Below are 15,839 nucleotides of genomic sequence, written 5' to 3'. Positions count from 1 at the left end.
TGCACTCGGGTCGCCGGGGCTGGAGCCTGGCGAGTACAGCTCTCGTGTTCACCTGCTTTTGAGCACTGAGTTTCTGAGTCATATTTGATGGATTTTCAGGTATTTATTCCATTGTATGGTAAGCTATTCTCAGTGTTTCCAGTCTTTTTCTTTTTTTCATTTCTTAAACTTGCTTCAAGTGCAGATGAAAAGTGCAAATGAAAAGAATATTAACGTTTTAAGTTCTTATGCGATGCCAGGCACAATACTAAACATCCCAATTAATTTCTTTTAATCCTCATAATAGCTCCCTGAAAGAGGCATTATTAGAATCCCATTTTTATAGATAAAGGAACTGAGGCACACAGAATAACGAACTTGACTAAACTCGTACGGCTAGTAAGGTAGCTTGGACCGGCTGTATTCATTTATCCAGCACGTGTTGATGGAGCGGCCCCTGTGCCCCAGATACTGCGCCACAGATCTCAGGGGAAACGGCCATGAGCGGATAGATTGCAAGGGTCCCTGCCCTCCACAGGTGGACGATCTTTATATAACAGGCGTGATAGCAAATAGTACACATGTAAGGATCGAAGATGAAGGCAGGTTGTGACAACTTCTCATAAGAAAGTAAGAGTTCCGCGTGAGAGAGTGACTTGGTGGAGGTAGTGGAGATGGCCCTCTTTGGAGCCAGTAGTCAGGAAGGGCCTTTTGGAGGCTCTGACTTTTAAGCTGAAGCTGAGATGGAAAGCCTAAGGTTGAACCTCCCCGGCGAGGGCTGCAGGAAGAGCTGTGCGCGCAGACAAGGCCCGGCTTCTGTGAGGACTGGGGAAGGTGGAGCATTGCCAGCGAGGGGTAGAGCCAGATCACATGAATCTGCGGCCACGGCACCAAGCTTCTTTCATTTTAATTTTTGCAGCCCCGCAGACTGTAGCCTGCCAGGCTTCCCTGCCCGTGGAATTTTCCAGGCAAGAATGCTGGAGTGGGTTGCCATTTTCTTCTCCAGAAGGTCTTTCCAACCCAGGGATCAAACCTGCGTCTCCTGCATTGCAGGTGATTCTTTACCGCTGAGCCGCCCGGGAAGCCCAGGAAGGTTTGTTCCAAGAGTGGTGGCGGAGCTCCCTCGGGAGTCCAGTGGCAAAAACCTCGCTCTTCAGTGCAGGGGTTGTGGGCTTGATCCCTGTTGGGGGAGTTAAGATCCCCCAGTCTGACTCTGAAGCCTGTAGGTCTCTCCTTGTATCACATGGCCTTCAAGAAATTGGTAATCACACCCAGCCTTCTGACCACTCCATTGTTATTGTGTGTTAATGACTATCTCTTTATGTTGTAGACTAAAATGCAAAAGAGGATATGGTTCCCCATCTCTTAGAGACGGATTGGGTAGAAAGGAAATCCCCCAGCTGGTAGACCGCAGTGTGATAGGCTGCTGTATAAAGAGACTAAAGGGTGTGTGGAAACATCTAGGAGGACCCCAGGCCAGCTTGGTGGGGTTGCCAGAGAAAGCCCGATGAAGGCTCTGGCATTAAGCAGAGGACGAGACTGGCATTGCTGCGGAAAAGTTGGCGCCTGTATTTCATTTTATTCATTGGGGCTTGGCTGCCGTTTGCAATGACCTTCTGAAGGCTTATTTACCTTTTCTCATTAAAAAAAAAAAGTTCTTCACCTATAAATAGAACAAATATTCTTTCAAATGTTGCTAAGAATTTTAGCAGCATGCACAATGTGGGCATTCTCAGCAACCTCCATAAATAATTTATTGGTAGCCAAGTAATGGAATAAGGTTTCTCTTTATAGGAAGCATCTGGCGGGGTAGACTTTTTGTTTGAATGAATGTTTTATGTGCTGTTTCCTTAAAACATTTAAAAGGGAGGCTTTAATGAACCTATCAATTGCTTGTTCTCTGTTCTTCTTAGCCACAAAATTGAAACTTTAAATGTTAACAAGGGGCCAGGGGTGGAAAATTTGAAATGTACTTAATGTAGAGTATGCTTATCATTTTCTTTTATCAGTCGTAAAAGTATTCAAAAATTTATTAAAAGGAGTATTATGTGCTATTACCAATTACTATTTAAAATGTTGAAGAAAAGCCCCAATGACTATGCATTTATGGTGATGTAGTAACATTCGAGGACAGCGATTAATATTTTCCTGTGTTTTATTTTTGTTGTCACTGTTCAGTCTCTAAGTTGTGTAACCCCAGGGACTGCAGCACGCCAGGCTTGCCTGGAGTTTGCTCAGATTCCTGTCCATTGAATCGGTGATGCTGTCTAACCATCTCATCCTCTGCCACCCCCTTCTCCTTTCGCATGAAATAAACCCCTGCAGTTATAAGTGTTGGCTGAGTTTTGACATACGTATACTCCCGTGTAACTTTTGTCATAATCAAGAAATGTATTTATGTGATTTTTTTTTTTTTTGGTATATGTGTATATGGTTGTAGGGTCGTGTGACTGTCAACCACAATTGGAGTGTTCCAAAAGGCCAGAAATCCCCGAGTGTTCCCTCTCTCTGGTGAGACCCTTCACCCAGACCTCTGGCAGCTGTCCCTCTGTTCCCAGCCCCTGTGATTTTGCTTTTTCCAGAAGTCATATCCACCTTGCAGTCCTCTGAGGGCAGCTGCTTCCCCTCACCGCAGTATCTCTGAAATGCATCCGCGTGGTCACGTGCCGCAGTGGAGAGTGTTTTTGCACCGTGTGGGTGTGCACTCTATTCATTCACCTTTTGAAGAGCGTTCGAGTTCTCTCCGTGTTCTGGTGATTATTCGTAAAGCTGCAGTAAACATTCCTGTATAAGTTTGTGTGTGTGTGTGTGTGTGTGGGCATGAGTTTTCACTTCTCTAGGGTAAACACCTGGGACTGGAGTCGCTGAGTCATATGGTAAATGTAGTTTTTTTTTTTTTGGTAAGAAACTGCCAAACTGTTATTCAGAGTGACTGCACCATTTTGCACTCCCATCAGCAGAGTATGGCGCTCCGTTTGCTCCACATCGTCGTCCGCATTCGGTATTGTCGATTAAAGATTTTTTTTGGCCATTCTAATAGATGTGTAGTGGTATCTCATTATAGTTTCAAGTCACTGTTTCCTGATGGCTAGAGATGCTTAAAAAGCTTTCCTTGTACTTATTTGTCATCTCTGTATCTTCTCCTGTGCGGTGTTTCTTCAAATTTTTTGCCTTTTTTTTTTTTTAATTGAGTTGCTTTCTAGCAATGACATTTTGAGAGATATTTATGTATTCTAGATACAGTTCCTTGGAGAAGGAAATGGCAACCCACTCCAGTGTTCTTGCCTGGAGAATCCCAGGGACGGGGGAGCCTGGTGGGCTGCCGTCTATGGGGTCGTGCAGAGTCGGACACGACTGAAGCGACTTAGCAGCAACAGCAGCAACAGATACGGTTCCTATGTTGGATTTGTGATTTGAAAATGTTTTCTCTCACTGTGCAGTTTGTCTTTTCATTCTCTCAGTGCTGTGTTTTTCCAAAGCAAACTTTTAAAATTTTGATGAAGCTCAATTTATTGATTGAAAAGAAGGGTTTCCAATTCATGAATTTGGTAAGTCTCCTTGGCTATTTAGGTTCTTGATTTCATCAGATATACACAATGTCTTAGCAGATTTGTTCTTACAAATTTTCCTGTTTGGAGATACTGTAAATGGTATTTAAAAATTTTCCAGTTTTAGATCGTTTGTTGCTAGTGTATTGAAATATGATTGATCCCTGTGTGCTGACTTTGCTAAACCCACTGAATGGATTCTGGGAGCTTTTTTGGGTAGGTTCCTTGGAGTGTTTTGTTTTCACGTTGTCTGCACATACGGGTGGTTTTACTTCTTCCTTTCCAGTCTGGATGCCTTTTATTTTTTCCCCTTGTTTTATCACAGTGTCTGGAACTTCAGATACATTTTGAATACGAATCATAAGAGCCAACAGCCTTTCTTTATTGTTGATGTTCGGGGAATAGCATTTCGTTCCTCACCTTTAGTAAATACGTTTTTTGTAGATTGTGATGTTTTTGTATATGTCCTTTAGCAGATAAAGGGTGTTTCCTTGAATTCCTAGTTTGCTGAATTTTTATCTTGAATGATTGCTGAGTGTCTAATGCTCTTTCTGCACGTCTTTCTATGATCATATGTGTTTTCTTCTTTGGTCTCTTAGTTTGGTGAATTACATGGATTGACTTCGGAATATTGAAGTAGTGTTAGATTCCTGGGATAAGTCCCTCTCATGATGTGTTACTGTGTTTCCAATTTTCCAAAGAAAGGGAATACCAAAGAATGTTCAAACTACTGCAGGATTGCACTCATCTCACATGCTCACAAAGTGATGCTCAAAATTCTCCAAGCCAGGCTTCAACAGTATGTGAACTTCCAGATGTTCAAGCTAGATTTAGAAAAGGCAGAGGAACCAGGGATCAGATTGCCAGCATCCATTGGATCATAGAAAAAGCAAGAGATTTCCAGAAAAACATCTACTTCTGCTTCATTGACTACACTAAAGCCTTTGACTGTATGGATCACAATAAACTGTGGAAAATTCTGAAAGAGATGGGAATACCAGACCACCTGACCTGCCTCTTGAGAAACCTATATGCAGGTCAGGAAGCAACAGTTAGAACTGGATATGGAACAACAGACTGGTTCCAAATAGGAAAAGGAGTACATCAAGTCTGCATATTGTTACCCTGCTTATTTAACTTATATACAGAGTACATCATGAGAAATGCTGGGCTGGAGGAAGCACAAGCTGGAATCAAGATTGCCGGGAGAAATATCAATAACCTCAGATATGCAGATGACACCACCCTTATGGCAGAAAGTGAACAACTAAAGAGCCTCTTAATGAAAGTGAAAGAGGAGAGTGAAAAAGCTGGCTTATAACTCAGCATTCAGAAAACGAAGATCACGGCATCCGGTCCCATCACTTCATGGCAAATAGATGAGGAAACAATGGAAACAGTGTCAGACTTTATTTTCTTGGACTGCAAAGTCACTGCAGTTGGTGATTGCAGCCATGAAATTAAAAGACGCTCGTTCCTTGGAAGAAAAGCTATGACAGACCTAGACAGCATATTTAAAGGCAGAGACCTCACTTAACTGACAAAAGTCTGTGTAGTCCAAGCTGTGGTTTTCCCAGTGGTCATGTATTGATGTGAAAGTTGGACCATAAAGAAAGCTGAGTGCCGAAGAATTGATGCTTTTGAACTGTGCTGTTGAAGACTCTTGAGAGTCCCTTGGACTGCAAGGAGATCCAACCAGTCCATCCTAAAGGAAATCAGTCTTAAATATTCATTGGAGGACTGATGTTGAATCTGAAGCTCCAGTATTTTGGCCACCTGATGCGAAGAACTGACTCATTTGAAAAGACTCTGATGCTGGGAAAGATTGAAGGCGGGAGGAGAAGGGGACGACACAGGATGAGATGGTTGGTTGGCATCACCGACTCAATGGACATGAGTTTGAGCAAGCTCTGGGAGTTGGTGATAGACTGGGAAACCTGGCGTGCTTCATTCCACGGGGTCACAAGGAGTCGCACACGACTGAAGAACTGAACTGAACTGAATTTTTAAAAATTTAGTTGAGGATTTTGAGTATGTCATTTAGAGGATTTAGTCTGTAGTTTTCTTATAATATTTTTGTCTGGTTTTATGAGGGTAATGCTGCCCTCCTAAAATGAAGTGAGAAAGTTCCCTCATTTTCTGTTTTCTGGAAGAGATTGTATAAAATTGATAGAGATTTAAATATTTGGTAGAAATTGCTACTGAAATCATCCTGGGATTTTCTTTCTTGGAAGGTTTTAATTGCAAATTTAAGTTTTAAAATAGCTATAGGAGTGTTCGGTTTCTCTTAATTTCTTCTTCGGTGAATTTTGATAATTTGTGGCTTTGAAGGAATTGTGTGATTTCATCTAAGCTCTCCAGTTTACATGTATAGATTTGTATCTATTATTCTCATATTATCTTTTTAATAACTATGGGATCTGTAATAATCCTCTTTCATTCTTGTTATGGGTAAGCCATCGCCTCTTTTTATTTATTTTTTTTACCAGTTTGGCTAGAGGTATAATTAGTTTCATTAATCGCTTGAAAGAGCCATCTTTTAAAAGTGATTTTTCCTTGTTGTTTCCTCTTTTCCTTTTCACTGGTTTCTGCTCTTATGTTTATTATCTTCTTCATTCTTTTTGCTTTGGGTCTGTTTTGCTCTTTTCATGGTTTCCTAAAATAGAAGCTTAGCTTATCAATTTGAAATATTCTTTTTGAAAAACAATTATTTTAATTGGAGTGTGGTTGGTTCACAGTGGTTGGTTCACAGAGGACCTCTTAATGGAGAGAAAGTAATCCTCCACAGAATGTCTGAATTCTTGCATTCTTTACCCTTCCATCACTGTATTGATTGCTAGTTTCTGCTGTACAGCGAAGTGAACCACGTGCGTGTCCGTGTAGAACACACAGTGACTCTACGTGGGGAAGAAGCACTGAGATTCGTTGCAGAGCGGAGTCCCCTGTGCTGCACGGCAGCTCCTTGTGAGTGAAAGTCGCCCGGTCGTGTCTGACTCTTTACGACCCCATGGGCTATACAGTCCATGGAATTCTCCAGACCAGAACACAGGAGTGGGCAGCCTGTCCCTTCCCCAGCGGAGGTATCGACCCAGGGTCTCCTGCAGTGCGGTGGATTCTTTATCAACTGAGCTATCTTGTATATGCTTTCTTTTCTAAAGCATTTAATAGTATAAGTTTCCCTCTAAATATTACTCTAACTGCATCCAACAGATTTTGATTTATGTTCACCTTCATTTATTCAGAATATCTTTTGATTTCCTTTGGTACCTATAGATGGTTTAGATGTGCTATTTCATTTCCAGGTACTTGGAAATTTCCCAGTTTTCTTTCTGTTATTGATTCTAAGTTTATGTCCATTCTGGTCAGGGAATATAGTTTGATTTCAGTTCTTTTAAATTGGTTACATCTACTTTATCTCTTTTCCTCTCCCTGCCCCCTCATTAGGGTGCTAACTGCAGTTATTATGACAGCACCCTTGAGAACTTCAGCATGAATTTCTTGCTTAGGACATTCTCTTACAAACTCATACTACTTTTGCCTGGTGGAAAGTTGTTATTCACGGTCCCCCAGCTGTCTCCATAGAGCGTAAAAAGATTTCAAGAGTCACTGTATGATTTTATTGTACTTCGTAGTCAGGCCTCTGTTACTTCCATTCATTTAGGAGAGTCCCCCAGCCCTTTTTGTCTTGAGATTGTCATGAAGATTTCTGGAGAGTCCGAGTGTGTTGTCTGCAGAGCGCCCTTCAGTTTGGATTTGTCTGATTGACTACTCTTGATCAAACGTCTTAAGAAGAGCTGTGTTCATTCGCGGTTATGTCTGGCTGCCCTGGGTCTCCCTTGCTGCGCGCAGGCTCTTTTCTCTGGTCGGCGGCGAGGGGTGGTGGAGGTGTGAGGGCTCCTCGCGGCGTGGCTTCTCCCGTCTCGGAGCACAGGCCCCGGGCTCACGGGCTTCAGCGGCTGCCCCACTCAGGCTCAGTAGGTGCGGGCCTAGCTGCTCCACGTCGGGTGGAAGCTTGCTGCACCAGGGATTGAGCCCATGCTCCCTGCATTGGCAGGTGGATTTTTGTCTACTATGCCACCAGAGAAGTCCGACAACTCTTGATTAGTGGTAGGTTAAAGGTTGTAGGTATTTTGGGAATTCGTTGGCAGTCCAGTGGTTAGGACTTGGTGCTTTAACTGCCAGGGTCCAGGTTCAGTTCCCTGGTTGGGGAAATAAGATCTCACAAGCCGTTAAGTTGCCCCCCCCCCCAAAAAAAAAAAGAGAGAAGATTATAGGTATTTTAACATTTTTAAATGAAATTGCTTACTCTCAGTGACTTAGTTCGGGAGGCACAGCATGTCAGTCTGTCCCACCAGGGGTCGTAGTAACATATTCTGTTGATTAGGGTGATGTCTGCTAGGCTTCTGAATCGTGACAATATGTTTTCCCAAGTGATAAGCCATCTGTGGGGTGACGCTCTTGAGAGGGTGGGAATACCGTGCCCTCCAGCTCTCTCACCCCGTGCGTTTGTGTGCTTATCTCGGCCCGAGCCGTTTATTTCTACGTGGGTGTGTGTGTTAGTCGACTATAGCAGTTGTGTAATGGGGCTTCTCTCTTCCTGCTCCTCTCTACGTTTCTTAACTTGATTTCTTTTGTAAAGAAGAGCTTCCCCTCTTCCTTTCCTTTCCTTTACCAACTCGCTTTCGGTGTGGTGTCACGAGCTCTCTCTCTGCACTCAGTCACCGTTCATTTCCATGCTCAGACTGTCCCGCATCCGGCTCTTAATCCTGGGTTTGGGCGGCTGTGGCAGAGCTGAGCTCTTCCTTTCTTTGTAGCCCTGGAAGCCGAGGGCGTCGTGCAGGCCTCGTCCCTCAGCCCTCGCTCCCCGTAACCCGTGTGTGCTTATTTTCCAGCAAATCGCTGAACTGAAGAAAGAGAACTTTAACCTCAAGCTCCGCATCTATTTCCTCGAGGAGAGCCTGCAGCGGGAGCGTGGCGGCCGCTCGGAGCGCGCCTGCAAAACCGTGAGTGCCCCGCCCGGCGCTGCCGTGCCCGGCGTTCTTCCTCGTGGCCATTCGAAGCAGCAGCTCCATTAATGTTTGTTCCCAAACTTGGCAGGAATAGATAGCGCTGCTTTCCCTTCATTTGGATTGATTACAGGGAGCGTAAAGATAATAGAATGACCTTAATACTAAGCAAAGCGATACAAGATTAATTTTAATGGAGTCTTTCCCTCTTCTTAAGATGGAATTCTGACTTACCATATCTCAATTGCTGTTTTCTCATTATTTATAATTGAGACAAAGAGTGAAATGGTGGCATGTCTTTGGAATTGAATCCTGTTGTTACTCACTAGCTTGTGTAACTGTAGGCAAGTCCCTTCAGCTGTCTGGGCTTGCTTCCAGAGTTAAGTGATAACCCCTCTGTCCTGGGGTTATTTGTGTGGATTAAAATGAGTTGGTAGATGAAAAGCCTCAGCACACAGTCAGCCCTCGACAGGGATCATCATTGTCTTACTGAAGCTTCCATCGGCAGCCCAAAGTTAGGGTCGTCATTTTTTCCTGTGACACGACTCTATTCCTTGCTTACAGTCTGTTCCTATCTCAAGCCTTGACCTGGAGGCCTCTGCCTGAAAACAAACCGTGGTTCTGGGAGTTGAAAAAAGAACTTGGCTCTCTTGAAAAGGCAGGAGTACAAACAATATTTTAGTGCCCCTTTCTTGACTTTCTCTAGGAGATTAGCCCTTGGCCTGAGACTTATTCCATTTTTTTTCCTCTTCTGAAGTTTGCACCAGTGGAAACTTTTGAAGGAGGAAAACGAACGCTCCTTGAGTTTTAGTGGGTGGACTTAAATGGACTTGTCTTGAAGACGGATTGTATTGTACTTCTGAGCCTTTTCAAGAATGAAAAAGCTCCCTTGTCCCTCAAGACCCAATTTTTTGTTTCCTTTATTGTGGGAGAGAAAGGCAATGAGGATCTCCCCCTTTTGGGAAAGAAGTGGTGATGCAATCAAAATTTAAAAACAAAAGCCTGTCACCTATAATATTTCCTGCTTATGTGTGATTGTCATGTGCCTCAGGACAGATATGGGTGTAAGGAAATCGAAAAGAAGGAAGCTGCTTCCTCCTGGCCAGGTACCTGTCCTGGGTGTTTCTACCTTCATCATCTTCTTTTAATTCTCAAGACAGGCTTGTCCCGTGGAAATGATCTTTATCTTGCAGGAGAGGAAACTGAAGCTCAGGAAAGATCAGTAACGTGCTTGCTGTTGTGTCCCTGCGCCGGGAGGTGGGCTTTGACCCTGGGTCTGCCGGCCTCACCGTGCTGTGTGGTTTCAGCTCTTCTTTTTCCACTGCTTGGCTACATGGGTTGATTTGATTGTACTTTTATTTAAATTTTAATTTTTTGGAGAGATGTACATGGTTCAGAATCAAGACGTATAGAAGGCATACACTGGAAAGGCTTTCTCCCATCCTTGTCTCCTGGTTCCCTAGATCTAACCAATATGATTAATTCTTCAGGCAGAGAAATTTAATGTGTCTGCAAGCAGCCGTTGTGTGTGTGTATATTATGAATCAACGCCCTCTTCACATAAATGTGAGCATGTTCTGCTTTGATATTAACAATATCTTGTATATGTTTCCTTAATAGTGGTTTAAGAGCTTCCTCATTCTTTTTTATAATGATATTTAGTTTGATACTTATATGGTGTCTTGATTTTCGGTTTAGAAAATTCGGTCACCATGTATATAGCTTGATCACCAAGTTTATAGCTTGAAGTATCAGGCTTGCAAAGAATAATGTCGCGGACATGTTAGCTGTGTAGTCTTGTAAATTCGCTGGTCTGGGGCTGCCAGTTGCTTCATCAGAAAGCAAATCACTTAGAACATGTGATGTCACCTGTTACGTAGAAGCTGTCTGCCCTTTGGAGAGCTGGAGGAGGAATCTTCTCTTTGAAGGGGTTTCTACAGTTTTCCCAAACCCACAGTTGAAGATGTTGTGCGCTGACACTCAAGTGTCCTTTATGCAGAGATCAGGTTTTTCCAGGAAAAGCTCTGCAGAGATGGCCTCCTTACTCTCTGTTGTTTGGTGGTGAAGAAAACAATGCCGCCTGAGCCTGTCTCCTCGCCGCGTCTCGTTTGTTAGCTCACCCAGTCCTCGAATCCACCAGGGCAGCTGGGCCTCGTGTTTGCCATGTGACCCTGAGGGATCTGAGAGGGCAGTGAGGACTGTTTCCTCCTTCTCCTTTCTAAGACTTTCCCCCCCCTTTGTGAGGAGAGCTCTTTTTTTTTCTTTTAATGTTTATTTATTTGTCTGTGTCCTGCGGCACATGGGGTCTTTGTTGTTGCAGCATCCAAGGTCTTTTGTTGTAGCTTGCAGACTCTAGTTCCCTGACTAGGGATCGAGCCTGGGCCCCCTGCGTTGGGAGTGAGGACTCTTAGCCACTGGACCATCAGGGAAGTCCCGTGGGCCTGTGTTTCTAAGGTCAATTACAGGCTCCCACTTGTGCTTCAGTGTTGGCTATGAGCAGGAAGTCTGCCTTGCCTACCACGGCGGCCTCGACGCTGAGCCGGTGCTCGGCCTGTCACAGGGGTTGGTGTGTGTCTGTCACGTGAAGGAACAGGTGGATGAGCATCCACTGACTCAGCGCAGTTTCTGCCCAGCAGCGAGTGGAGACAGAATCTGAAGCCAGGTCTGGCATTGTTGTCTCAATGGACATGAGTCTGAGCAAACTCTGGGACATAGTAAAGGACAGGGGGGCCTGGCGTGCCGCAGTTCTCGGGGTTAGCAAAAAGTGAGACGTGACCGAGCGACTGAATAGTCCTCAAGTCCCAAGGCCGTGGCCTTCCCATTCTGGCAGACTTCTCCGTCAGGGGTGCTCTGCCCGTTGGGGCTGTTTGGCTGAAAGGAGGGAGGCATGTCCTCTGAGATTGTAAATCGTACTGGAAATGTTATTTTTATTTACAATGATACACGTGTATTAGGGAATAGAATGTCAGGTTGGTGTACATTATTAGAATAAAGCAGGCGCAGGGTTAGAGAAATCTTGGATTTACAGCAGCCTTCCGCAGACCACGCACTTGGACCCGCCTCTGTGCTGGGTGAAGTCATCTAACCCATCTGAGGACGTTGGTGACTGGTTCTCCGAGCCTGTCCCTGCCCCACAGCCTCATGTCATGGTCTATGTGCCCAAGATCCTGCCTTGGGGCTGTCACAGGAGTTGCAAGCCCAAGGCCCTGCGGGTCTCCCTTTGTTTCGGTCAGTGAAGAGGAAGCTGGCTGGAGAGCCCTGTGGTGCCCCCTCCAGGCAGCAGGCCCCACGCGGTCGCGGCTCTTTGGGAAGGGGGTCCCCCGGAATCTCACCCTGAAATGAGACAGGCAGTGATGTGGCTTCCCATCCGCATGTTTTTTTTGAAGCTGCAGCACGTTCCCACTGCTCCAACCACCACATGCATGATTGTAAACAACCAGAAGTAATTGCCTTGGAATCGGAAAAACAGACTGCAGAGTTGCTTGTAAATTTGCTTGGCGGAGGGCAAACAATTTTTAAATCAGCCTCACTTGTGTGACATTTACGCCTCAGTGTTTGAGTGCTCTGGCTGTTAGACGCTTGGAATATTTGCATAATTGTTCCAAGCCTTGAGAAATCCAGGGCTTTCTTTGGAGCCCACCAGTGTTTAATAACCCCCTTTTCCCTGTGCCCCGAGGCTAATGAGGGTTTGAATCTAACATCTGCCCATTAAGAGCATCATATCCGTTAAGAGCGTTGGAGCCAGTTCACGCTGAGGGCGGGTTCCCCACTAAAGGCATTCGGGTGGCCTGTGTCTCACACGTTTCTTTTCTCATCTTGTCCCGAAGAACATCGAGCTCAAGGTGGAAGTAGAGAGCCTGAAGCGGGAGCTGCAAGAGAGAGAGCGGCTGCTCATCCAAGCCTCGTGAGTACCTGTCCTCATCACCTGGGCTTGGTGGTGGTGGCGGCTGGTCGCGCCAAGAGAGGAGAGCCTTGTGTTTCTAAGCTCTCAGTACCCTGAGGAGCTTTCATTGTTATTTATTTTTCAACAAACTTTTAAAACTCCTTGCGACCCCATGGGCTGTAGCACGGCAGGCTTCCCTGTCCTTCACCATCTCCCAGAGTTTGCTCAAACTCATGTCCGTCGAGCCGGTGATGCTAAGTATCTCATCTATCTAACCATCTCCTATAAGCATGTTACAAAAATTTGACACAGGGAAATGCCCCGATGCCAAGTGTACAGCGCGATGCTTTCCATGGAGCGAGCACGGCTGTGGGGCCACCGTCCAGACCACAGACCAGAAGGTCGTCAGGCCCCTGGACGTTTCCTCTGTGCTCCCGGAACTTACACTCCTTCACGGAGCTCACCCCTGGCTCACCGCGGGCACCCGCGTTGCTCAGTCCTGCCTGTTTTTGAACTTAGAGAACAGGAGTCGTCTGCTGCGCTCGCGCTTCGTGTCTGGCCTCTTTCCTCAGTGATGTGTCTGTGCGATCCAGCTGTATTGTCAGTGACCTCTGCAGCTCATTCGCTTTCATCGCCGTGAAAGGCCGAGGGCCTTGGAGCCTTAGAGGGAGCCCCGAGGTGGGTGAGGCTCCGGGGCAGAGTGTGGGGCTTCAGCCAGAGTAGCTAATTTTTGTTTGTGTTTTTTGTACTAGGGTCCCTTGTAGTATTTCATTAAAGGAAGGGCTCTATTGCATTAAACAAATCGAAAACTATTATTTTAATCAATTAATTAGTTAATTAATTTAAATGTTTATTGAACAGCAGTCACAGTTCAGAGAAGAGTCTGTGTTTCAATTGGTTATTCATTCATTCATAAGCATTTTGTAGGTAAATGTGCTGAGGATTTGAAAGGAGACTTTACTCAGAGCACATGGGCAGTGGTGAGCGTGTAGATGGGGTGTGATGGGGGCGCAACGACAGAGGGCATTTATGAATACGGGGGTGGCATGAGAGTGGGCCGAGTTTCACTTGCGAGATGATGAAGACTTCCTGGAGCTGACCCACCGAGGGCCCGGCTGGAAGTTCGCGTGGTCACGCTTTGGCGGTCCTGGCAGCGGAGCTCCACGGCGGCCTGCGGCAAGCGGCACTGCGAGGGCGTCCCCAGGGGCTCAGTGGTAAAGAGTCTGTCTGCAAGGCGGGAGATGCAGGTTCGATCCTCGTGTTGGGAAGATCCTCTGGAAAAGGAAATGGCAACCCACTCCAGTATTCTTGTCTGGGAAATCCCATGGACAGAGGGTCCTGCTGTCCACGGGATCACGAAGAGCTGGACATGACCGAGTGGCTGAAACGCCCACAGCTGCGCTGCGCTGGGCCGGGCTCCACGGTCCCTGTTGCCGTCTCCCAGCCAGCAGCCAGTGTGGACGGCTGTGGGCTCGGGGGAGACTAGAGGGCCCCAGGCCAGGCTTCTCGGGGCTGCGCCGACCCTGCACACGCAGTATCTTTTCAGTGGGTGAGAGATGGATGGATGGATGAGCCACACTGCCCGCTGGTGGTGGTGCTTGTTTTCCCTTTTCTCTGCCGGGTGGCTTGCGGGCTCTTGGTTTCGCACGGAGCCCGGGCCCACGGCACCGAAAGCACCGAGCCCTAAGCACTGGGCTGCCAGGGGCTCCCTTAATCCGTTGTTTTCGTTGGTTGCTTTTGTCGTTGTTTGGAAGCAACATCGTTCTCTGGGCAGGAAGTCAAATTGACTTTACCAAGCCGGGAAACCAGTAGTAGAATTCGGTCTGTTGCCTACTCAGCCCCTGCCTGCTGCGGATCTTGGCCAGGACTTGTTTCTAGCCAGGCGTGTGTACGTGGAGACCCAGACTCACAAAGGCCACGTGCACACCTGGATACCAGCACTCCGGGCTGAGCATTCTGTGGCGGGTGCCCACGTTTGTATGCATCGATTCCCCAAGTGCCTAGACTGGAGTTTGGGGCCCTTTCTTGATCTGATCAGCTTAATTAATTTATTCAGAAAATATTTCTCAAGCAGTTGTTATGTTCGGTACTGGCCTAGGTTCCTGAGAATAGAGCGGTGATCCAGACAGACAGCTGGGCTTACATTCTGGAAGCAGTGATGGGGATCAAATACTTGGAATTATAGATCTGTAAATACAAATTGGGAAAAGAGCTCAGAGAAGAAAGGGTGCCGTGAGAGTAAGCGCAGCGGCCGTAGGTGTGTAACTATAGGTCTGTGGCCGGGAAGGCAGCGTTTGCGATGAGACCTGGGGGCAGGTAGGCCTTAACCAGAGGAAAGAAGGGAGAGTCTCGAAGGAGAAGGGAGTGTGCACGTCTCAGGTGACCCAGCAAGCCTCGGGGCTCGGGCTTGTCTTGCGGGGTCTTGAGGCTGTGCTAGAGATTTTGGTCTTTATCCTGAGATCCCACGGAAAACAGTCATGAGTTTAAAGCCACTGACACAATCAGGGCTTTGTTTTTTTTTTCAAAAAAAGGTCACTCTGGAGGCTGAGTGGGGAATGTTCTGTGGGGGGAGCCAGGGTGGAGGCAGGGAGGCAAGTTAGGAGGCGAGTTCAGTAGTTGAGCTGAGAGACTCGTGATGAGCTGTTGGTGGGGATTGGGTGGACGTTTGGGAAGCAGAGTCCACAGGGCTGGGTGAGGGGTGGGCAGGGTGACATCAAGGAAGCCTCCCGGGGCAGAGTTTCTACATAAGGATATTCACAGCGACTCCACTGCTCCACCTCGCTGTCCACCAGCGCCTCATCTCCAGTGGCGCGCAGATACTGAGCATGTCCTGCCCCTGTCACTCTGGCTTTGCCCTGGCGGGACTCCGCCGCTTCCCGTCCTCTGCCACCCCGCGGACTCTGCGGTCGCCTCCCCGCCATAGAGGCCCAGGTTGAGTCCCGTGGCTGCCTGCGGGCCACACCTCAGCCTCTCCGCAGACTCCTCTGGCCACAGTGACGATCCCATGTGCATGTCATACTTCACCGTTGATAAGATGCTTTCAGGTTCATTCGCCTTCCAGCATTATCCTGGCAGCTAGGCAGCTTTCTCGGAAAAGCCTCCTTTTCGTCGAGGAGGGGAATTCAGGTCTGGAGAAGGGAGAGAGCACAGCAAAACCGCTTATAAAGAGCAGAGCTGGAATTAGGACTCGAGTCCCTGACTTGTAGCCCAGCGCTAGGTTTCGGGTACTTGATCTTCCTGTGTGTGGTTCTCGGTTCTCCAGCATGACTGTACACCTCCCGAGGCCCCGAGTCTGGTCCCCTACCTGAGTGGAGGCAGGCCCGTGGAAAGGCAGGGGCCCTGGCCAGCGGCCGGGTCTTTGGCTCCTGAGTCTTGGCCTCTGCGCTCTTCCTGTTTCCCGGGGCCTTTGTGCGGATGACCCGC

At 47.0% G+C, this 15,839-nt stretch overlaps 1 protein-coding gene across 8 annotated transcripts in view; it reads left to right on the top strand.

The window, feature by feature from the left end:
* CDK5RAP2 (CDK5 regulatory subunit associated protein 2) overlaps positions 1-15,839 on the top strand; it is a 180,943-nt gene that overhangs the window by 26,571 nt on the left and 138,533 nt on the right. For all 8 annotated transcript variants that reach the window (XM_018052695.1, XM_018052692.1, XM_018052698.1 and 5 more), the window contains 2 exons: positions 8,420-8,530; positions 12,361-12,437. In XM_018052695.1, coding sequence (XP_017908184.1) covers positions 8,420-8,530; positions 12,361-12,437 — 188 coding nt within the window. The remainder of the gene's footprint in view (positions 1-8,419; positions 8,531-12,360; positions 12,438-15,839) is intronic.

Source organism: Capra hircus, chromosome 8 (assembly GCF_001704415.2).
Source record: "Capra hircus breed San Clemente chromosome 8, ASM170441v1, whole genome shotgun sequence".
Classification (NCBI taxonomy): Eukaryota; Metazoa; Chordata; class Mammalia; order Artiodactyla; family Bovidae; genus Capra; species Capra hircus.
This window is presented reverse-complemented; position numbering and strand designations above follow the sequence as displayed.